The sequence below is a fragment of the Eublepharis macularius genome, chromosome 16 (genome assembly GCF_028583425.1).
Source record: "Eublepharis macularius isolate TG4126 chromosome 16, MPM_Emac_v1.0, whole genome shotgun sequence".
Classification (NCBI taxonomy): domain Eukaryota; kingdom Metazoa; phylum Chordata; class Lepidosauria; order Squamata; family Eublepharidae; genus Eublepharis; species Eublepharis macularius.
This window is the reverse complement of record NC_072805.1, coordinates 11,015,066-11,038,242: the sequence shown is the minus strand read 5'-3', so window position 1 is coordinate 11,038,242 and position 23,177 is coordinate 11,015,066. Positions and strand designations below refer to the sequence as shown.

The following is a 23,177-nucleotide window of genomic DNA, read 5'->3' as shown; positions in this document are numbered from 1 at the left end:
TTGTGTTTCATCCCAACAAGGTGGTCCTGCGTCCCTGCCTTGGGTTCCTGCCCAAGGTGGTGTCCGCCTTCCACCTCTCGCAGGATATTTCACTGCCTGCATTCTTTCCTCAGCCTTCCTCTAAGGGGGAAAAGGCCCTCCATTCCCTAGACTTGAAGAGGGCCCTAGCCTATTACCTTGATAGGACGAAGGGGTTCCGCACCTGTCCTCACCTGTTTGTATGTTTTGGGGCCAAGGACAAGGGTAACAGGGCTTCCTCGCAGACCCTGTCTAGGTGGATTGTGACGGCCATTAGCAAGGCCTATTCCCTGGCAGGGGTGGCTTGCCCGCTCCATGTCAGAGCCCACTCCACGCAGTCCCAAGCATCCTCTTCGGCACTCCTCAGGGGGGTGCCCCTGGTTAACATTTGTAAAGCAGCCACATGGTCCTCTGCAGACACCTTTGTCAGGCATTACGCCGTTGATGTCAATGCGGAGCAGGATGTATCTGTGGCCAAGGCTGTCTTACACTCCCTTTTTTCCTGAGGGAGTTTTGGACTGACTTTCTTGGCGTACCTGCTGGGTACCCTTGAGTGAAAGTGTGTATATATGTACCTGGGGGTGTGTATATATGTAAATATTGAATATTTATGTGTCCTTACACAGTTTTTTTTTTTTTTTTACATAGATGTATATATGCATATCTATTTATTGTTGTTCTTGTTTGTTCAATAAAATTGTGTTGGACTTCACCCCCGCCTTCCTTATTGTGTGAAGCTTGGTACACTCCCATGTGTGGAGGCACAGAAGAACGAAGATGAAAACAGGGTTAACATACCTGTAACTTATGTTCATCGAGTTCTTCTGTGCTGACACACAACCCTCCCTCCTACCCCGCTGTGAACTCCAATGCACAATACTGTGATGGCTGTAACGGATATTGGTGTTTTTAAGGTGTTATAGCTGAAGTGTGTTGGTCAAGCGGCGGCAAAGGAGAACTGAGGGAAGGGGCCGTTGGTCGCTGTAGGATCACGTGACCGTTTGGGCGGGAAGATGGTCGCTGAGGCGCGCGACAAACGGCCCCTTCGGAGCCTTGGAAGCTCTAGAAAATTCTCCGGCGGCTGGCCTGCGCCTGCGCAGTCCCCATGTGTGTCAGCACAGAAGAACTCGATGAACATAAGTTACAGGTATGTTAACCCTGTTTGACAACCAGTGGTGTTCTGTTGTTAGTTCCTTTAGGTTTGTCCTGGAGCAGACTGTTTCTGGGTACTAGTCTGGCCCTGTAGATTTGTTTCCTCACCTCATTTGGTGGGTACTGTAGCTCCAAAAATGCTTGTTGTAAATCTCTTAAGTGGAAATCCTGATCCAGAGCATTGGAGCAGATACAATTGTAATGTAAGGCTTGGCTGTAGACAATTGACTGAGTGGTATGTTTAGGGTATTAGCTGGAGGTGTGTAGATATGAGTATTTGTCGGTGGGTTTCCGGTATAAGGTGGTATTTATCTGTCCATTATGTAGTGGTACAGTGGTGTCCAGGAAGTGTACCTGTTGTGTAGAGTGGTCCAGGCTCAGGTTGACAGTAGGGTGAAAGTTGTTGAAGTCCGGATAAACCCATGGGCTTCCTTCCGATGAGTCCAAAGGCTTTAGCGTGGTTTTCCTCATTCCTCCAGGGACACTCTCCGATGATTGCCATTGGAAACAAAAGGCTCTCCAAGTGGTCACTGGTGTGTGGCATTCTGCTGGGTGCAGCCTTGGCCCCAGTGTTGATTGATATTTTTACATGCCATCTGGTGGAACTTGTCAGGGGGTATGGCATTGGGTGCTATCAATAGGCTGATGATACCCAACTCTTCCTTTAGCTGAATAAGCAGCCTGAGGTGGCTTCCTTTGCCTGGTGCATACATGCTGTGATAGGAAGGTTAAGACAGAGTTGGCTGAAATGGAATCCATCTATGACAGAAGTTATGTGGTTGAGGAGGATTGGGCCTCTGGACGGGGTTCCACTACTGGCTCTTGACTGGGTTCAGTTATCTTTGGTGGACTCTGTGAAGAATCTGGCGGTTTGGTTGGATACCTTGCTTTTCTTGGACAAGCAGGTGTCCACAGTGGCCACTTGGCATTTTATCATTTTCACCAGGCTCACCAGTGGCCCCCTTCCTGTCTCAGTCTGATCTGGCCACAGTGATTCATGCTACGGTCACCTCTCAGTTAGACTACTGCAGTTCACTCTATGCAGGGCCACCCTTAAAGATGCTCTGGAAACTACAGGTCATCCAGAATGCAGCTGCTGGCTCCTGTCCTGACTAATTCATCATGGTCAGCCCATACACAGCCTATTCTGCAGCAGCTGCACTGACTTCCAATTGGTTTCCCAATTGACCTTTAAAGCCCTACACGCTCCGGAACCATCATACCTGAAGGCCGCCTCTTCTGATATGATCCCCCGCAATGACTGTGTTTTTCATCTCATAGCTTACTGGCTGTGCCTGGCCCCTGAGTGGCTCATCTCTCTTCCACCAGGTCAAGTGCTTTTTCTGTGTTGGCCCCATCATGGTGGAATGCTATTTCCAATAATACATGTGCCCTACAGGCCCTTTCTAGGTTCCACAGGCCATGCAAGGCAAAGCTGTTCCAGCAGGCTTTTAACCAGCCATGATGAAGCACTGGAATTTTTGCCACCTGGTTGTTACTTTCTTGTCCCAGTTGCTGGTATTACACTGTTTATACTTGTGGGATCTTCCTTAATTTTCTTGACATGTCTTTAGTTTTTTTAATGTATAATACTTATTGTGAATTTTAATGTTGTAAAACACTTTGGGCTTCCTTTTAAGGGAGAGGCAGTCTAAAAATCTGAAAATAAATAATATATTTACGTACTTGACATATAATACATGTATTACATAGTTTTCTGAGTAGAGCTATTCTCTTATTCCTGGTTCGTATTTGAGTCTATAAGCCACTGTTCAGATGGACAAAAGTTAAAAGCAAGATGGTTGTAATCTTGTTTGTCCACCAATCATAGTCAGTAGGAACCAATACACTGGGCCAGGGGCACTTTGCCCCCTTTGCTGTCACCCCTCTGCCTCCCTTTTGGAATGATTGTTCCGTTAATCCTTGTAGTCAGCACAGTTGCTATTTGGTGTGTTTATGAGTTTGTCTGGGAAATGGTTCAGGTACCTCATCTTTCTGAAAGATATTTATGCCACTTGGGGTGGGGGCTTGTTGCCCCAAACACTACTTCTGTTATGAAAACAAGTGTGCCTTCTTTGCCTGAGAAATTACCCCCTTCATTTTTTTTAAAAAAAAACCTCACCCAATTTGCCCCCAAATTGCTGATTCTGTTGTTGATGATCAAGATGTATACACTGGTTTGGGGGTGGGATGTGTGCATTTGTGTGTGTACCTGTGTGTATTTGTACAGAAATCTGGTTTATGTTGTTAGCTAATTTCACATTGAGAAGAACCAGGCTGGTTGATTATGTGTTTTTCCGTCGGTTCTGCCAAGTCCGAGAGCTGGTGGGGCAGAAAGACCTACTCCTCCCTTCCTCTTCTGGAAAGGCTAATTTGTACAGGACGTCCCTTTGTTTTCATCACTTACTTCATGTTTCTTTGGAATGTGTGGCTGTTCCCCCCCCCTTTTATCTCTTCTGAGCATGTGATTGGGGAGCATGTTTTTCCCACTTAATTGTAGTGACGTTCTCAGCAGCAGTCGCAGGGATTTGGGGGCTTGAACCAGGAACATCATGGCCTGTGAGTGAGGCCAAGCTTAGTAAGTGTGCAGGGAATTTTTCAAAGCAGACAAAAATGCAGGCAGTCTGGTTGGTCCATTAGAACCAGATCCAAACAACATTATTAAAGACTTTTCCTAGGATCAGCAGAAAATCAGAGTAGTGGAGAGCTAATGTGAGACGGGCCCTCAGGCTGAATGTTAAAAGTAGGGCAGAGGTGTGAGAAAAAGGGCACAGTGCAATATGGAACTGTCCTAAGATGGTTCTTCCAAAATACGTCAGTTTATGCCTGGAGATCAGATCAGCAGGCTCCTTGTAAAGAAAACATTATAGTTGTTATATTAACCAAAGGGGGGGGCGGGGGGGAGTGTATCAAAGGAAGAGAAGTCAAATTGTGTAGTGTTACCTCACAGCTGAAGGGCATGTTGCTTTCCCTCTAGCCAGTCCCTTCTTTAAGCGGTACAGGTCATCTTCCATCCAGTTCAAGGATTCCCTTCTTGGAGTGCTACATTTTAATACTGCTGAAAGTAGACCAAAAAAGAAATGCAGGCTGCTGCATCGGAACGTTAAGGAAAACCCAACATTTCTGTAGCTTTATCGTTTTATTAGAAGCAACTGAAAAAAACTAATATTGTGAGTCAGTTTTTGAGTCTCACAGAACTCTTCCTGTGGCTGAACATAATGTTTATCTGTATTTTGAGGTTATGGTTAGAGGTCTACTTAGGGGTGCCAACCTTCAAGTGGGGCCTGGAGTTCAGGAATTACAACTGCTCTCCAGTGATCAGTTCCCCAAGGGAAATGGCTGCTTTGGGTGATGGGCTTCATGGTACTATACCTTGCTGAGATCCCTTCCCCTCCCCTCTCCAAACCTCAGCCCCCCCTCACCTGGTTCTGGCAGGGGGCCTCCTGGCATGCTTGCTTCTTCCACCCTCACACCGAGAGAACCTACCTTGTGGATGTGCGTTCTGGAGTGCTTCCTCATCATACCAGGAATGATGTCATTCCTGGCACGATGCAGACGTGATCCAGGGTACATGGGAGCACATTCTTGGGGGTGGGGGGTGGGGTTCAACCTGTTCTCATGCCTTTTCCCCCCACCAGCCAGGTAACAGGTGGAAATGGGATCCCTATCTTGTGTATGCATGGGAGAAATCACTTTCATGGAGGATCTATGGGCAACTGGACATATAGGTAGGTTTGGCAGATGTGATCATTGAGGGTGCACATTTTATTTATTTTTATTGTTTGTGCATCTGGACTCTTCTCACACTGCGGGTTGTGACACGCAGGCCATTCTACAGACCAGGCCTCAAATACATGGACATTTCCCCCAAAGCCCTCCAAGATCTCCACCTTCCCAACCAGTGTCACTTCTGTCTTGTCTGGTTTCAGTTTCTATTTATTTACTTTCAGCCGTTTGACCACAGCTTTCAAGCAGTAACTCAAGACCTCTACTACCTTGCCAGGGGATTTGGATAGTGAGATTCAGGGCTGGGTATCATCTGCATATTGATGACATCCAATTCCATAGCTACAAATGATTTCTCCTAAAGGCTTCGCATAGAGGTTGAACATAGGGGATAAGATTGCACCTTGTGAAATCTTGAAAGATAATTCCCACAATGAACAGCAATCCTTTGAGTCCACTCCATGAGGAACGATTTAAAACAGTATATAGAGACTTACTGTGGTAACTAATTTTCAGTGAAGAGTACTTAGCCCTACAGATTCTTTATACACTTCTAGAGACTGTGGCAGAAAATGAAAGAAGTTTCAGCAAGCTAGAACTCATTGAAAACTGCAGGTGTTCTACAATGGAGCAAGAATGGTTAAGCCACCCAACCATCTTATCTATTGAGTGTGAACTTGCAAGAGAAATTGTCTTTGAGGAGATTATTCATGATTTTGCAATGAAAAAGGCCAGAAAAAATAAGCTGCTAAGTTAATTGGCCTAATCTTTGCAGCCACATTGGTCCATTAGAACTTTTTTAAAAAGGCATTGATGAGATAATTCCTTTTAATGACCAAAAAGTTACAAAATAGTTAGCGAACTTGTAGGATTCTCAGGCTGGGTGTTATTATGAAACAAAAGTAGCAAAAATGGGCATTTTTCAGAAATGTAGACTATATAACAGTAATTTCATAACTAAAACTTTCCCACTGTTCATGAGATTGTATGTATGGGATGAGGAATTGTAGGATGGTGTATGTATGAGAGCCCTGTTTTACAAATTTGTACTGGGCCCCCCCAAATAATGCTTGGTCATTGTTGATGGGTTGGAACCTGGGGCAAATCCTAAGTGCGTAGCATCAGAGGGAGACTAATTGCCTATAAACAATGAAAATGAAGATTCAGATTAATGAGAGTGTTCAGGACATATAGTCTACACTGTATCACAGACTTCATGCTTGAGCTGAAGTGTTTTTTAAATTAAAATGTGTTTCATAATAATTTGTACTTTTGATATTAATACTATCCAAAATGACTGTAGAACAAATAAGATGGTAAAACTTTCCATTTGAAACCAGTACCCTCATTATGTTGCCAGAAAATAGATCAAAAAAGAAGGGGTTTGCATTTAAAGGCCTAGAGCTGATGAACACTGGGTTATTACTTATCAAAAGACAAGGTTTATAGGGTGTTGCAATCTATTTTAAAGTTATTTAGAAGTTAAAAACCAGTCTCATATGTGCTGAGTTACCCACCTTGATTAATCTTACTAGTTATAGTTACGATTTTTTAAAAAGAGTGACCAAATATGAAGATTAGAAAAGTGACACCATAGGATAAATTCCATCCTAAGCATCTCAAAAATAATTTCCAGTAGAGATGGGGATGGTCTGCAAAACAGACCTAAATTTAACACGTCCAGCCCGGTTTGCTGTTCGCGAACACACAGTTTATGGGACTCATGTTTTTCACAAACTTTGGTTCATTTGTGCCCATCCGTCGGTCCATGGTCCGTGAGTCCAGACATCCTGGCACCAATCTATCAATTTCCTAGGTAATGGAATAGATGTTCGCAGACCTTCTGCAGCCCTTGGAACACACCAATCCTAGCCCTCAAAACCTTGATAGACAGCTCTGGCTGCCAACCAGAGAGCTCCCATTCTTCTCTATGTGAGCAAGGAGCAAGAATTAATTCCCTAGGCAATGAAGGGGAGGGACGTTCTGCAGCCCTTGGAACATGCCAATCCTAGCCCTTAAACACCTGATAGGCAGCTCTGGCTGCCAACCAGAGAGCTCCCATTCTTCTCTATGCGAGCAAGGAGCAAGAATTAATTCCCTAGGCAACGGCTGGGAAGGTGTGTGTGGTGAGTGAGGGGGCTCTTCTCCCATCCTTTTCTCTTTGGTTTTGCTTCATTGCAACTTTTTGGTGCTGCAAGCCAATGCAGGTTAATTGGCATTTGCGACTCCTAGTATCTACTGGAAGTTTCCAGGGGCTGCCGCTCTGGGGGTCTGTAATTCGGACCTCCAAAATGCTGTCTTGGCCAAACTTGGAGGGTGGCTGGAGGAGAGCCTGCTGAAGCCTTGCTGTGAGCTTGGCATCTCTGAGTGTGAAGGAGTGGTCCTAGGGCCTTTGGAAGTGATGGACCACGGACCGACAAACTGGTCTGTGAACAGGATGGGTTCATGGTCCATGAAATGTGATGGACCACGGGCTGATGGTCCGTGGGTTTTTTTCCGGTCTGTGCCTGCCTAATTTCTAGTCATAAAAAGGTCCCCTAAAAATCCACAGGCTTTAATAAATGCAACCATTCTATTTTAGTTTCTGCAATTTGTGTATTTTTTAATCTTTCAACTGAATGCCTTCAGTGGAAATGCAGCTGACGACTTTCCATTTCCGCCCTTCTTTAATTTCTCAGAATAAGAGCCAGGGACTCAGCTTTGTCCGAATACATGCGCCATGGAATATACTGAGCCGAGAGGCAGAGCTTCTTAAAATAAAGATGCCTACAAAAAAGGTAAGTACCTAGTTCTTCTCTTCGCCTACTTCTCTTTAAAACGGAACATATTTTACTTAAGCCAGCCTAGAAATGGAGCAGTAATTCTACTCTGGAATAGTAGTTCCCTCTGCTCGCTGGAACATTTCTAGGGACCATTGATTATGGAAACTTGCTAGATGCTTCCAGAATAATATTTTGAAAGTCACATGTTAATTCATACTCTTTTGCTTCTTCAGACATACGAAATAAAAGAGGAAGGGGGAATTGCCAAGAAACTGTCTGAAATATGGCACAGATTTACAGAACCGTTGCAGCCCAAAGTGCCACAGCAAAACACCACCAAGATGAAGCATTTGTCTTACCCCTTTTCTAGAGAAAAAATCTATTTGTGAGTACTTTACAAAATCAGCACAGTGTGATTCAATGAAGTATATAACCCAGTGAGAAATGATTGCGCCGAGCCCTGCAGGTTCCCTTTCTTTACACTTCGTGTGGAACTGTACTATTGCAGAACAAAGATGAGAGAATTGCCTGGTTGAATGCTCATGCATATGATGACAGAGGTATCTGGGAAACTCCAGTGCTGGAGGGCTCTTTCCTACTGCATTTCAGTAACCACTGTATGCATACGGAAAGGGGTCGGCCCAAGAACCCAAAAGAGGGTTCTGCTTCTTTTGCTGAATGTATGAAATTGCCCTAGACTGAGTCAGGCATCTAGACCAGTATTATCTACTTCAACTGGCTCTCCAGTATTTCAGGCTGTGAAAGGTTTTTCCCAAGGTTCTGCTGGAGATGCGGAGGTTGAATCTGCGGCCTGCTGTGTTCAAAGCATGCATTTTGTTGTTGAGCTATGGTACTCGCATGAAGCTGCCTTATAGTGAGTAGATCCAGAGGAGTCCAATATTTTCTTATTCTGTCAAGAGTTCTAGAAAGTCTCCTCTAGATCTGCATGCCCTTCTGCATGCAAAGCACGTGCTCAACCACTGATCTGTGGCCTCTTATTTCCTATAAAACCACAGACTCTGGCCTGGCTCCAGCCTTAGACTTAGCAACTTATTTCTCAGACACAGAACTGGCTGTAAACCTCTGAAGACCATTTGTTGCGAGGGGGCAATATTAGAAGGCCTTGGTTTGTGTCTTGTTTGTTGGCTCTCCAGGGCAACTTGGCTGGCCACTGTGCAAAGCAGGATGCTGGAGTACATGTACCACTGGTCTGATCCAGCAGGGATCCTTTTACATTCTTAGAACAAGATGCTTTTAGAAAGCCCGTCCCTTCTCACATTCTATCCAGCTTGATGGCTGGTTGGTACCCTTTTTATCTCCCATACACCAAAAGTTTCCTGTGCATGAAATTAACAACACACCAAGGAGACCGTCAGGCCAAAATCTCTTTCTCTGAATTGATAGTTTCCAAGTACAATTTTTTTAATAATGCAGGAACCTTCAGATTTGTGATTTCCCTGTTTGTATCCTAAAGAGATAAAGTTACAAGAGGAATATTATGTGTGCTTTTCTTCCTGAACACTGAAAGCCAAGCTACAAGTGACGCCTGACACAGGTTGGACACTTGTCAGCTTCCCTCAAGTTTTGATGGGAAATGTAGGCGTCCTGGTTTTACAGCTTGGCTCTCCATTACAGCTGCAAGACCAGGATGCCTACATTTCCCATCAAAACTTGAGGGAAGCTGACAAGTGTCCAACCTGTGTCAGGCGTCACTTGTAGCTTGGCTCTGAGTTGCTTCAGTTGATGTGAACAGAGTGAGCCAGGTCCAGACAGACTTAAGGGAGTTGTGAAGAATGGTGGAGCTGAATGAGATATACTGATTTTAAGTTCAGGAAAGATACTGATTAATATTAAGTTCACAAGAAATCAGGAATTGGTGTGACCCTGTGAGGTTTAAAATTGAGACTCAGTCGATATTTAGCTATAGGTTTGGATGAGTTGCTCCCAAGAATAATTACTTTATTACAAAATGTTGGGGCCCTCACAGGAGCAATATCACAAGTAGATGCACGCAGGCCAAATAGCTACGTCATCGCATACATTTTTCTACTGAGAAGTATTCTAGTAATGGTCATTAGGTCACAGAAAGGGTCTGATATGGGTTGGGCTGGGATTACAAGTCTACATGAATTCAGCAAATGTGCAAACACAACACTAGGTTGTGCCAGGGCCATAAGCCCAAAGCACACTCAAGGAGTTCCACTACAAAAAATCAGACTCACTGTGAATGAAATTGAAGACTAGAAATCTGCTTCTAGGTTGCCTCTTGATTTCAGTTCCATTAGTTCCCCCCCCCCCACACACACACACTGTTTTTTGCCATAACTTACTTGTTCAAAGGGGTGGCATGTGGATACTAATATTGCCCCTTGCTCTTTTATATGAATCACATATTTCATTCTTAATGCAAGTGATGATAGAGGATCAGGTCAAGGTGACATCCAGCCATATGTGGAGACTCTAGTGAAGGCAAGGCCTAGAATATTTGGAGTAGCTTGATCACAGAATGCTTAGGGGTTAGGGGGATCTCTTATAGACAGGCATCAGATCTGGCTGGCAGTGGCACAAATTTCTTACTGTCCAACAAGTTCCCCAGCTCCAGTTTCCAGAGCCTGGGAGCGGACAGCTCCAGTAGCTATGCTGGACAGCTCCTTGAGTTTTATGGAGGCTGCCAATTCGATCAGGGAAGGAATACTGGGGAGGTGCTTATAACTCTTTCCCGGTGCTATTTTCCTAATTGAAATGCTCCGTTAAAGCTTCTGTTAGCCATGAAGTGGGAAACATAGAAGTGCCTGTGCATTTTTCTAGGCAGGGTGAAAATTAACTTAATAGGAGTGATTAAGATCAGGAAAACAGCATGGGGGAAGTGTTGACCACACACCTGCCACCCCCCCCCCACACACACATTATTGTTTCCCCAGTCAAATTAGCAGCTCCCCCTGGTTTTTGTTAAAGTCAAAATTAAAACATCATATTTAATATGACTTTGAGGACCAAATTCAACGAGACCATAACTGTATCTAGTTCTCCTTTCCCCCTGCCCTGATATCATACCCAACTTTTTACACTGCATCATGGTATCAATGTGTTTTACACTTCCCCTCCCTTATTCCTGATTATCAGCCATGGGGTGAGGGGAACATGGAACCTCACAACACAAGGCAAGCGAGAGAGGCAGAAGCAGGTGAAACTGGGTGGGTGCTGGCTGTTTGGGGCATGTTGAATGCAGTTTGGCCCAAAGTTCCAGCACCTACATGCCTCCACTGGATGACCCACCTGCTCCCCAATGTTCTCTGCTGAACAAGCTAGACCAGGGCTTTCACAATTGGATGAATGGGTGGATTGTGTCCACAGTACGTAGCTAACAGATCTCGTTTTATTATTCCTCCATCGTTAGATTTATGGAAGCAATTAACATGTGGCCATCAACAGGCAATCAGAGAATTCTTACTGCCTGGTTTTCTGCCCAAAACAATATTTGGCAGTTCCAGATAATGCTTAATATTTCTTCTGACTGCCTCATTAATGGGTGGGTCCCTGCTCTGCTGCCTGATGAATAAGCTTTTTATCGTAAATGGAGTCCTTGGGCAGATGGTGTGTTTCTCTTTCTGACAGTTTTCATTAATGCTGAATTGCATGTCAGGACAACTAGATGGAGTGAAATGGCAAAGTCAGTTTTCACCAAATGATGGCTGAACTGGGGGAATAGTGATTTATGAAATTCTATTGCCATTACATAACCATGGCAGAATGAATGTATGAAAGTAAACATCTGCTTCGCCAGTCGTAAACATTTGCCTTGAAGAGAGGTGAAATCCGATAGCATTCTTTTAGTCAATGACTCCTAGAGCTTTGCCTTTAAGTATGTATTAGCAAAATCCCCCTGTAGTTGCCGTGGGTTTTATATTGCAGGGGTCTTGAGAGAGCAGTGGAAGGTGCATTTCTCTAAATGCAGCCTCCAGTGTCAATGCATGCTGGGCCACTCAGTATCATGGCCGAATAAGCAAGATTTGACCTTGTTGGGACAATGTGCCCAAGAACAGCCTTATACTTTTTCCCCTGTTGGAGAGAATGATAAAGATTTGTTAATACAGGAAAAAGTAAAGAGGGGCATTGCTTGGGTGGGGGCTGCTGATAACCTCAGTCACCTAGCTTTCTCCTTTGTGCAGCCCCATTCTAAGTCTTGGTTTTGGGTCACCCTAGGATGTGACATGTTCCAGTGCCTGGAAATATAGGGAGATAGGGTAATTTATGGCACATGAGGGGTGAGACAAGTAAATCAGTTGCAGCCCTGAGCCCTGCTAGTTATTATTCCACTGTGGCTGCTTCTACACGCATTGGATAATGTACATTTGTAATGTGTGTGAAACAGTTTCACACTTTATTAGTGTGAAACAGGAAAGTCCACTTGCAAAAAATTGCTAAGCTGCATTGAAAGTACATTATCCGACATGTGTGAAAGTATCATAGCTCCCACCCTGTGAACTGGGCTCTTGAGGAGATGAGTGGGCGCATTCTCTAGTGGTATTAAAAGCAGGGCTAAGACTTTTAATGGGGCATGAACTGCAGCTGATTATTTCTTGGGCGGATTATGTAGGATTTTTTTTTTATTTTATTTGAATTTGTAAGCTGCCTTGAACTATGGGAAAGGCAGGGTATAAATATTTTTAATTTTAATATTTAAAATATTTCATTTTAAATATTTTAATTTTAATTAATTAAATAAATAAAATCCACTTAAGGGTCCCTGGGACCACATGCCATCTATAATTGCCCTCCGTTCTGTGCTCTGCCTTTCCCGGCTTCAGCTCGCAGGTGTTGCAAATGGGTGCCGATGGAAACAGGGTGTGGGCTCAGATCACTTGCCTTTTTCTTGACAGGCTCTGAGTTCATTTGTTGGCCTGCTTCAAACAGGCAAGAGAACAAGAGGTTAAAAGACAGACCAGTGTAGGGGATTCTGCCATTCCCCACTGTAGCGGGTGGTGAATGTCAGTTTTAAATACTCCCATATGTTTTTTTTTTTTTTTAAAACCTCACATGAGGGAGAAGGATTGTAGCGGAGTCTGTTCCCTGCTGTGTTGTTTTTCTCCCCATAAAAGAATATTTGTATATATGTGATTCCCTCTCCTGTGGTCTGAAGTGAGGCAGCCTGCTCTGTCACCACATCACACCCACTTCATTATGCTTTGCCACCTTCAGTGGGAATAAACTCAGCCTCTTCTGACCTGAGACCTGGGAAGGCAGTTTCAGGCTCATTTAGACCGCTTTGCATGGTCTCATGTGAGAAAGAAAGAAACCTCATGGGGAGAGAACCTAGAAATAATGCAATAGGGAGGTGGCAGCGCAAAGAGAAAGGGGCTTCCTTTAGCTTGCCCTCACCCCTGCATTTCAAGGTGTGGAGCCGTGGAAATAAAGGAAATGGCCCATCAGTCGTGCCCCTTGGGAGACAGGAATGAAATGAGAAGGGAAAGAGATTCTCCCCCCACCCCCCACAACCACACATGCCTCCCTTTCCAAGCCTGAAGCCCAGTTGAGACCTTGCTCCCATAGCTGGTGTTGCTCCTTACTTCTGGTGGACTCCCAGAGCATATTGGGACTGGGGAGCACCTGAAGTTTAGCATCCTCTGGGTTGCTCCCATTCTGAGTACATTCTGTGCCTGAGTGTGTTCCAGAAAAGCATCAGGAGGGAAGTGGTATAGCATCTATTTGGCATGCAGAAGGTCCCAGCTTCAGTCCCCAGCATCTCTGATTAACAGGATCAGGCTGTAGGTGATAGGAAAGATCTCTGCCTGAGACCCTGGAGAGCTGCGGCCCATCCGAGCAGGCAGCATTGACATTTATTTTAGGTCATTTATAGTCCGCCTTTCTCACTGAGATTCAAGGCGGATTACATAGTGTGAGATTAGTACAATCAGTATCAGGGACATTTCCATACAGTGTCAAGGACATTTCCATAAACAATGCCATAGGGTGGGTAAATAAAGTTTACAAATACATAGCATTAGCAAGAATCCAATACAGAACTGACTGCTGAAACAGAACATAATGAATTCTAGGACTTTCATTAGACAACATGAAGCACAGGTACTATAGAACAGCACATATTTAAAGCAACAGATAATATGTAAGGCAACATAGTGGTGAAGTTTGTTAGTGAAGCCTTTGAGATGCCCTCCCTACAATCCAGCCCTCCTATCTGAGTAAAAAGCCTTTTTGAATAATTGGGTTTTGCATTGTTTGTGGAAAGCCAGGAGGGTGGGGGCTCTCCTGATCTCCTCAGGCAGGCCGTTCCACAGGGTAGGAGCCACCACAGAGAAAGCCCGTTTACGGGCTGCTGTTGATTTTGCCCATGTGCAACATGATGGTCTGACAGTCTGATTCAGTGTAAGGCAGCTTCCTGTAAAGCATGTGTGACTAAGAAGCAAGAGGGGTTTGAATGATACTTCTATTGATATTCTAATAAACATGAGACCCAGTTTGGTGTAGTGGTTAAGAGCGTGGGACTTTAATCTGGAGAGCCGGGTTTGATTCCCCACTCCTCCGCTTGAAGCTAGCTGGGTGACCTTGGGCTAGTCACGGATCTCTGGAGCTCTCTCAGCCCCACCCACCTCACAGGGTGTTTTGTTGTGAGGATAATAATAGCATACTTTGTAAACCGCTCTGAGTGGACATTAAGTTGTCCTGAAGGGCGGTATATAAACCGAATGTTGTTGTTATATTTTAAATACCTGTTTCTAAATTTCATTAACCTTCCTTCAGACTTTTGGATGGGGTTTTGTGTTGAAAATCCAGATAAATATCCCAGCTTTTCAGAAGTCTCAAGCTCCTCCAAGTTTAAAGATCATGGAAGGAGGAAAGACAATGTGTATGTGTTTGGGGAGAAGCTGTGATTCCTTCTTAACTCTTTGCTTCTAGAAATCTCTCAGTGAAGGCTGTCAAAATCATGCGAGTTAGCAGTTTTGTTTAGCAAAATACTTCCATTCTTTTATCACCGTTTTATTTAGACAACTGATTTTGTACCTGCCTTCACTTTGGGGATAGCGTAAGAAGGGGTTCTCTGTGGCTTTTTTTGGGTGGATTCCAAACCAGAATTGAAATATGATTGTTTTAATCCCACAGAGCCACTTTGGTGTAGTAGCTAGAGTCAGACTAGTACATGGGATCATTGGAGACCCGTGTTTAAATCTGCCAGGAGAATTGTTGGATGACCTTGGGCCAGTCATTCTCACTCCACCTGACCTACCTCACTGGAGTTTTTTCAGGATAAAATGGGAGGAGAAATATGAGGACAGTATAACCGATCCAATTTCTCAATGTTTCTTCAGGTATAACATTCAGGACAAAGATACATTTTTTGACAACGCTACGCGCAGTCGAATAGTAAGTTCTGGGGGACTGGCCGTTTCGGATAACATAAGGCTCAAGGTCTGTGCCCCACTATGTTTCCAGATGAAATTTTGGGGTAGAAAAAAGAGGAGGAGGAGGAGAGAGAGGAAAGGGGGACAATGGTAGAAGGATGGACGGGTGCAGAAGTGACATGTATCCAGACTTAGTTTTGCTTAGGAGAGACGGCCAAGGAGTTAATTCGAAGCTTTAATGCAGGGACCGTCAACCCTGCAGATCCTATGGGTGCTTCTGGAATATTGAGAAAGGCTAGCAGGTGTCACCACAAAATGGTTCTCAAGGGATGTGGGACCCCTCACAAAATGGTTGCCACGGGGGGGAGGGACAATTACAGAATGGTGGGAGGTTCCAGGTTGTCTGAGGTGGAGATAGCTATTTCTGAACGGGCCAAAGGGTGATACCTGCTGGAGCCTTTTGAACCACTTTCTGCTCCAATGAGGTAAAAGATTGTGAGGACTGGCTGTTTGCTGTGGGGAAGCAAGGGATTTTTGGAGAAGAAGCAAGTGACAGCTAGGAAACACAGTGGAGGGCACCGTGGTGCCCATGGGTGCCATGTTGGGGATCACTGGTTTAATAGGAGAAGTCACAGTAAGGTTGAGATGTGAAGGAAGAGAAAGACAATAGGAAGAGAAAAAGGCTGTCATGACAGGTGTAATGGGAGGGAGTTACGAGCAGATTATACTGAGTAGAGAGTGGGATTCTTGGGTGATATTTGTGTTTGCAGTGCAAAAGAGACTGCCTTTGCTTGGTGGCTTACTCTTTATTTGTCTTGGTAATTTACAGCAATGGAATGAGTCATAGGTTAAATATTGTTTTCATCATCTTTTACATGGTGGGGGGGAAGCAGCTTCAGTGATTACTCTGAGTGAATTGTATCAGGACTTCTTTGCTTTTAATTCATGTATTGGATTAAATTGATTACTGAAATGCATGGCAGGATTCTGTTTTATGCTTTGGAATGGAACCAGAGGAAATGTCTGCTAACTAAAAGGGTGATTTTTGCTGACCCCCTCCCAGCTCTCAGCAGACTTCTGACTCTCTCCAATGCTGTTCCTGGGCAACTCTTGCCCTATAGGAGCACTTTGGCACACTTTGAGCTGCAGCATGAGGGGGTTCCACCCACACTGGTGCCATTTTCTCTAGCTCAACCTCTACAGTGGCTATACTCTCCCCTCCACCCAAGGGATTTTGGGGGCTTTAAAATACTCAGTAAGAAGTATACTCCTATAGGTTTAGATAAATCTATTTCTTCAGTGTACTAGTTCACAGCTTTATTTTAAAAAGCAAGTCACTAGCCCTTTTCCTGGTGAAATTATAAAGGAAAAGGTACTAGCTGTCCATTTCTCCTTATCATTCTGCAACCAAAAGAGACATTTTTAAAATGGAAGATGGGAACTAGTACATTGTTGTATTAGATTATTATTATCCTACTATATAAAAGGCAAGTTGTATTGGCAATGACTCACTTGCCGATGACTCTGGCCTCGAGGCTGCTGCAAGGCGCCCGCTAGCCGCCAGAAGGGGGCCCACTGAATTGACAGCCTAAGCACTCTTCCTTGCCCCTCCTCTCAGCGCCTTCTCACACGAGCCTCCAGGCTGCTGTGAAGCGCCTGGTTGCCGCCGGGAGGGGACCCCCAAAATCAGTTTTCTAGAGCCCGTTGTATTTTTTCACACAACTGGCATTGTTGCAAGTACAGGTATATTGCTATAGCATTATAGTTATCACTGACTAAAAATTATAAGGCTGAAAAAACCCTCTAGTGACAGGGGGGAAACCAACAGTCTCAGAGGGCTGAGGCAAGAAAAGTAAGGAGAAAACTTCCGTGTGAATGCTCTGTTGCAGCGATAAGAGCTACAATCCAGAGGAGTTAGCCATTTTAGTCTGTAGTTGCAAAATAGTAGAGTCCAGTAGCACCTGTAAGACTAACCAATTTTATTGTAGCATAAGCTGACGATACATCTGATGAAGAGAGCTGTGGTTCTTGAAAGCTTATGCTACAATAAAGTTGCATCTGATGAAGAGAGCTGTGGTTCTCGAAAGCTTTTGCTACAATAAAGTTGGTTAGTCTTAGGAGCTACAATGAGAGCTAGTTGGAGAATTGTCTCCTTTTAGAAGCAACCCTAGTATTTCCAGGGAAATGTGTATATATGGGGAGATCAGGAATGAAATACTGCATAAACAAATCTCTTTATAGTAAAAAAATATATAGTTATCTTCTTTATGTAGATATCGGTTTCTGAATTTTGCTAGAATTTCTAATCCGTATAGATAAGTTTTTAAAATATTGCTTTCTTTTTTGATATAGGTACATGAAATTTTGAAGCGTACATATAGTACAAAAGCCAAAAACAGTATGGGTAAGAGTTTACACGTTTTCAAAATATGTTATGTTTGAAGCCCCTTTTTTGAGAATATGTTTGAACAATTAATTTAAATTATGCATCTGGCAAGCATATAAAATGGCATTCACAGTGCATCCTGCTCTGTCCAAATAGTCTGGGACCAATAAAAAACATCTGGATAACCAGTAGTTAGAACTGCGTGATGTGCTTTGCAGGGCTGCTGTGATACGAGCAGGGGTATCTCGTTTGCTCGGGGATGTGGCCAGGGGGCCGCCCGTTTTGGCTAGTCTTGACAGCTTGCTGAAATTTCTGATTGGCGTGAACTTGACCCCTCTCCTGACTCAGGGGAGAGATGGAATTGCACTTCTGAGGGTGGTGTTTGGAGGTGACCTGGGCACCAAAGCACAAGGTCAGGATTGATCCCTCTTCTTCCTTCTCAGCTCCATACTCAAGGAGGAGGGTGAAGGGGGCTCATTCATGTTGCTTTTCATGGGCAACTTCACACCCTTTTCCCTAACTCGGAGCTTGGGAGAAGGGGTGGGCTTATTTTGCTTGTCCGAGTGGGGAGGATTGCTTGCCCAGGCAAGGGTTATGACTTGAGCAAATTTATGGATCTTTGAGTATGGCTCTTACCTGTGCACATGATCCTTAACATAGTAAAGAAAAGGAGGAGGCCTTGCTCTGAGGAGCATGTAGGGTTGCCAACTCCAGGTTGGAAAATTCCTGGAGATTTAGAGGCAGCCTGGGATGGATGGAGTTGGGGGGGGGGGGACTGAGCATGATGTGATGCCACAGAGTTCAGCCTCCAAAAAAACCATTTGCTCCAGGGAAACTGATGCCTGTAGGCTGCAGATCAGTTGTAATTCTGGTGCAACTTGGAGCTAGGCAACCTTAAGAGCATGTAATCTGAATTTAGGTGGGGGTTACAGTTGCCAGGTCTCCCTACCATCCTGGCAGAAGGTGGGAGACCTGGCACTTACCTCCCCACTGCTTCCACGCACACGCGCTCCCGGCATGTGCAGTGACATCACTTCTGGGAAGTGCTGTCATTGTGCAGGCCATGTGCTGTCCCTGGGAGTGCTCCTGCCGCTGTGGAGTGCGGGAGCACTACTGGGGTGGTGCACCGGGCCCTCGCATGCTCCTGCATTCTCCAGCAGCCTGATTCCACCTGAATTGGGCTGCTGCAGAGCACGGGAGCATTGCTGCGCTCCGCAGCAGCCCAATTCAGGTCCAATTTGGCATGAATCCGGCACAATTCAGCCCAAATCCAGCCTTATTTGGCCCTAAATTGGGCTGCTGTGGAGCACGCCATGCCACCTGGGAGCATACCCTGGGAGGCGTGTCCCCACCCCCCACAGGCCAGGTAAGCGAGGACAAGGAGTGGAGGGTGGGAACACGGGATCCCCCGCCCCAGCAGGGGACTGGCAACCCTAGTAGGGGTGACAGAAGGAACGTAATAATGTGAAGTAAAGCTAACAAGAGATGAATGCAAGTAAGCTGAGGTCAAAATACTTGAGATTTATTTACACTGGATAAGTCAGAGGGGTGTAAGCCAAAGGGTTGTGGTTTGTAAGGGTTTCGTTTGTAAGAACAGAAAGAAGTAGTACCATGTAAGCTTCCTGGGAACCAATTCTAGGCCCAGAGGGCTAAAAAGGGAGAAGGAGCAATCTTTGAAAAGAGCTGAGGACAAGATGATGGAGATGGCAGAGCTGAAGAAACAGTGGTCATAGACTAGGACAACGGTGTCCAAAATAGTCTAACCTTTGGGCACTTTTGGAATTTTGAGAAGGGCAGTAGTTGCCACCACAGAATGGCTTCCAGGGGTGGGGGTACTTTATCACTTTTGTTTTTGCAGCAGGCAGCTGGAGCTTGGCTCCCCCACCCCATCCTGTTGCCTCCACCAGAACTTCCCCTTCCTGCTGTTGATTTCAGCACACCTCAAAGATGGTTTGAAAAGTGGCTTGTGGTAGAGGTGAAGGATGTGGAGACTAGGGAGAGGAGAGGCAGAAATAGGAAGGAAGGAATGTGAAAGATGAGAAAAGGGGAAAACTAGAAAAGAAGGTGTTGAATGGGGTAAAGAAAGGTATCTTCTTGGATTCCAGGATGCTATGGAAGGATTTGAAAGATCTAAACAGCAAGACTTTCAAAGGCTTGGAAAGGGACTGGATTGGTAGACTCCTTGAGGTCACAGATGGGGTTGCTCCTCAATGTCCTTTCCGCCCTCTGAACAGGGCCCTGGGTATCATGATGGCCACCTAAGGTGGCTTAGACCTTGCCTGTCCTAGCTGGTAAAATCCTACAAGGGCTAGGTGACTGAGCAACTAATGAAGATTTCCTGCGCATTTCTACTCGACAGGGACTTTGCAAGGTATGTTGTCCAGTATTAGGGTTGTCAGGTACCCCTCACCCCCCCCCCCTCGGGAGGTTGGTGTACCTGGCACTTACCTTGTGCTGAACACGAGGTCTTCTTTGCGTGCGTGCACCCCACAGCCAGTGTGATGGCATCACTTCTGGTAGTGATGTCACTATGCTGGCCATGCAAGCACTACCATACTCAGCATGGGGCCAATTTGGCCCATTTGTGGCCTAAATCAGCCCCAAATGAAACGTGGGAAGGCTCCCACAGGTGGCGCAATGACATCACTACTGGAAGTGACATCATCACACCGGTTGAGAGTGTGAGCACAGCACGTGCTCCTGAGGTGCCTGTCAGTGGCAGAAAAGCTCCGGGAGCTTGCCCCCTCCCGCTGATTGCTGGCCAATTGGCGGATGAGGGGGCAAATCCTCAGGAGTTTGCCCGCCACTGGTGGGCTCCTGGGAACCCTATCCGTTATGAGCCAGCATAGTGGTTAGAGTGTCAGACTCTGGGAGACCCAGGCTAGAATCCCTCTTCCATGGAAACTTGCAGGGTGGCCTTAGGCCAGTCACACACACTCAACCTAACCTACTTCTCAAGATCGTTTTGAGGATAAAATGGAGAAGGGAAGAATGTTGTAAGCCAATTCGAGTCACTGCTATGAAGAAAAGTGGGGTATAAATGAAGTTAATAAATGAGAAGTATTAAAGAAGTCCTTTCTTGATAAACAAGTTGTCTCAAATCTCTCTTTCTTAGAGAAAAAAATTGAGAGTTGTGGCAGAGCATCTCTAGGGCTTTCCGCCCTTGCTCTGTTTCATATGGCTTCAGACCCCGATGGCTTTAGTTGGTTTGGTGAAAATTTCCCATTTGCATGATTAATTCTGTTGGCTCTCTCAGCAGCCTTTGACACAGTTGAGCATTCAGCTTTACAGAAGTGCCTAGAAGTTGGGTGGGTGATTAAAGGAAGGTTTAAGTCTTCTCTTTCATACCATGTTCAGAGGGTTACAGTTGGAGGACTGAATCCAACAGTTCGTGATTTATGTTGTAGTCTTCCATGTGGTTCTGTGCTGTTGGCCACGCTCTTAAATATCTGAGGTCTTTAAATGTGATCATGTATCATGTTGTGGCTGGGTGTCATCAATGTGCTAAAGTTACCCAGCTATATAGTTCTGTAAGCCTCCAGAAGCAGCAGTCCCTGTTCTAGGCCAGTGTCTATCCAGCTTCCTTATAATCTCAGCTTTCATTATTTTTAAAACAAATTTCTAGCCTTTATAGTTATAGAGAAGTACTCAAATATATGTCGGCACTATCTGATGAAATCTCAGAAGCCAGAGCTTTAGCACTGGGTGATCTACCTCCTCGCTGGGCTCAGATTAGGGTTGGCATAAGTCCAGTAAGTGGAAAATAGCTTTCGAGTCTAGTAGTTCCAAAATGTAGAACTTGTTCTCAGTTGTGCTACCAATGATTTTATCAGGTGTATGATCGGGTTTAAATGCTTCCACTAAGCCCTGTGCCACCCCTCTAGTTACAAAGTAGATGGGGTGGGTTTCTTTGGAAACCTAACCTTCATTCTCTTATGTCTTGAACATAGCAATAGTAGTAGCCAAGGCATGGGAGAAATTGGAAAATGGGGTGCACCTAAGTCCTTAGTGCAGCAAGGAGCCAGTAGGGTATATGGGGTCTTTGGAGAACCTCTCTTTACCTTTTCAGAAGCTCTACAAGACTTTTATTTCCCCTGATTTGGGGCAAGTGAAGTGGTTGGGCTGTTAACCCTTGTCTTAGGCTCCATTGTAGGTTGTTTTAACTATTCCAAACCTGGGAAAAGATGCATGTATAAGTTTGAAAAATCAATAATAATCAATGCACTGTGAATTGCAAAGTCATAAATGGTTCATGTTTGAATTGTCTGGGAATTTCATTCCAACTCTTAAGCAGAAGTTCCTGTAATACTTTGAATGCCCCCTTTAGGGTAGAAAAGTGACAGATACAGATAGACAACATGTATATATAAAAATATAATGCTTTCCAATAATTATTGGCAATGAATAATTTCTATTTATTTATATTTTTAGGTATTAACTCGTTAATAGCAAAAAATGTCTATGAAACCGCCTATCCCCTTCATGATGTAGGTATATCGTGCTGAAATTGTACTTCCATAAGAATCTAGTTGCTTTGTAGCATAAGGATGCAAGAAGACATATTGTTAAGAAGCTGCCTCCTGGTTTTGACTCTCATACAATAGAAGCAGCCACATCTAAGACTCTTGGGCATCCTTCCATAGGGGGATGTAATGTGGTTTTCAAGGGGCAGGTGAGAAGAACACTCCTCAGTGCATCGATTTTTGAGCAACCTTCCCTCTGTGCTGAGCCCACATTACCTGGTCATCAGACACAATGCTTTCCAGGGAAGGAAGTGGGAAAAGGGGGTGCAAATCGCCATGCTGGGATTTCATTGGCCAGACATTATTAAATACTAGTCAAGTATTTATTTTACTACACTAGTAATGAAGAAGCACATTGGGAATTGTGTCAAGGAGAAAAAATATCTGTCTTCTAGAGGATTCCAGCATTAACTCCTTGGTAACATCTATGCCAGATCATGTTGAACCCTGTCTTTGAACACTTCCAGTACAATCCTAAACAGAGTTACACTCTTCTAAGCTCATTGATTTAATTCTGTTTAGGATTGCATTGCAAAGTGTGGTGGTGGGATCTGCAGTGGAAGGGGTGGAGAACTGACAAAAATTGCCCCTCTTTATACTATGGAAATCCTCCAGGAGATTGAACCCAATGGATCAGCTACCCAATGGATCAGATTAGCGTAACCAGGCAGGATGAAATTTACTCTGAACTGCATGCAAAGAACAGCTGTGGACCGAAAAGCAGATTTTCGGGGCATCTTAAAATGAGTTACTCCAGTTTAAGCCCATTTAAATCAATTTCATTGGGCTTAGATTAGAGTAACTGTTTAGGCTTGCACTGTTTGTCAACTAAGTTTAGCTTGAAATGTTTGAATAATGTGTCTCTAACATTAAAAATGATTATACCATTCACTAGGGATCCTGCCCTTTTCTTCTTACGTTTCTGACCATTGGCATTCTATTTTCAGGGTGAATATGATGGTGGAAATGAAGATATGAATGAAAGAAAGGTAGAATATTTTATATCTTCAGCTCATTCTTGGATTTGTGTTTGTTGAGATGTAGCGAAAGAAAATTCATCGTGAATACTAGAAACGATCCAGACTGAAATGTCTCTGCAGTTGCATGTTTCCCATTCATTTCTAAGGGTATTGCACAGAACTGCCCTCTAGAGAAGGCTTATATTGTGGTACACTTTGTATTATTTTTCCATGCATTTGTCTTGAATATAATTCACTGATGTTTACAAGAATGCTCTCGAAAGACTTTGCCA

General features: G+C 44.5%; 1 protein-coding gene across 1 annotated transcript in view; it reads left to right on the top strand.

Annotated features, from left to right (window-relative positions):
• ANO2 (anoctamin 2) overlaps positions 1–23,177 on the top strand; it is a 252,858-nt gene that overhangs the window by 68,431 nt on the left and 161,250 nt on the right. Inside the window, exons 2-7 of the mRNA XM_055000833.1 lie at positions 7,575–7,673; positions 7,892–8,043; positions 14,984–15,038; positions 17,369–17,420; positions 21,834–21,889; positions 22,873–22,914. Of these exons, the coding sequence (XP_054856808.1) occupies positions 7,575–7,673; positions 7,892–8,043; positions 14,984–15,038; positions 17,369–17,420; positions 21,834–21,889; positions 22,873–22,914 (456 nt within the window). The remainder of the gene's footprint in view (positions 1–7,574; positions 7,674–7,891; positions 8,044–14,983; positions 15,039–17,368; positions 17,421–21,833; positions 21,890–22,872; positions 22,915–23,177) is intronic.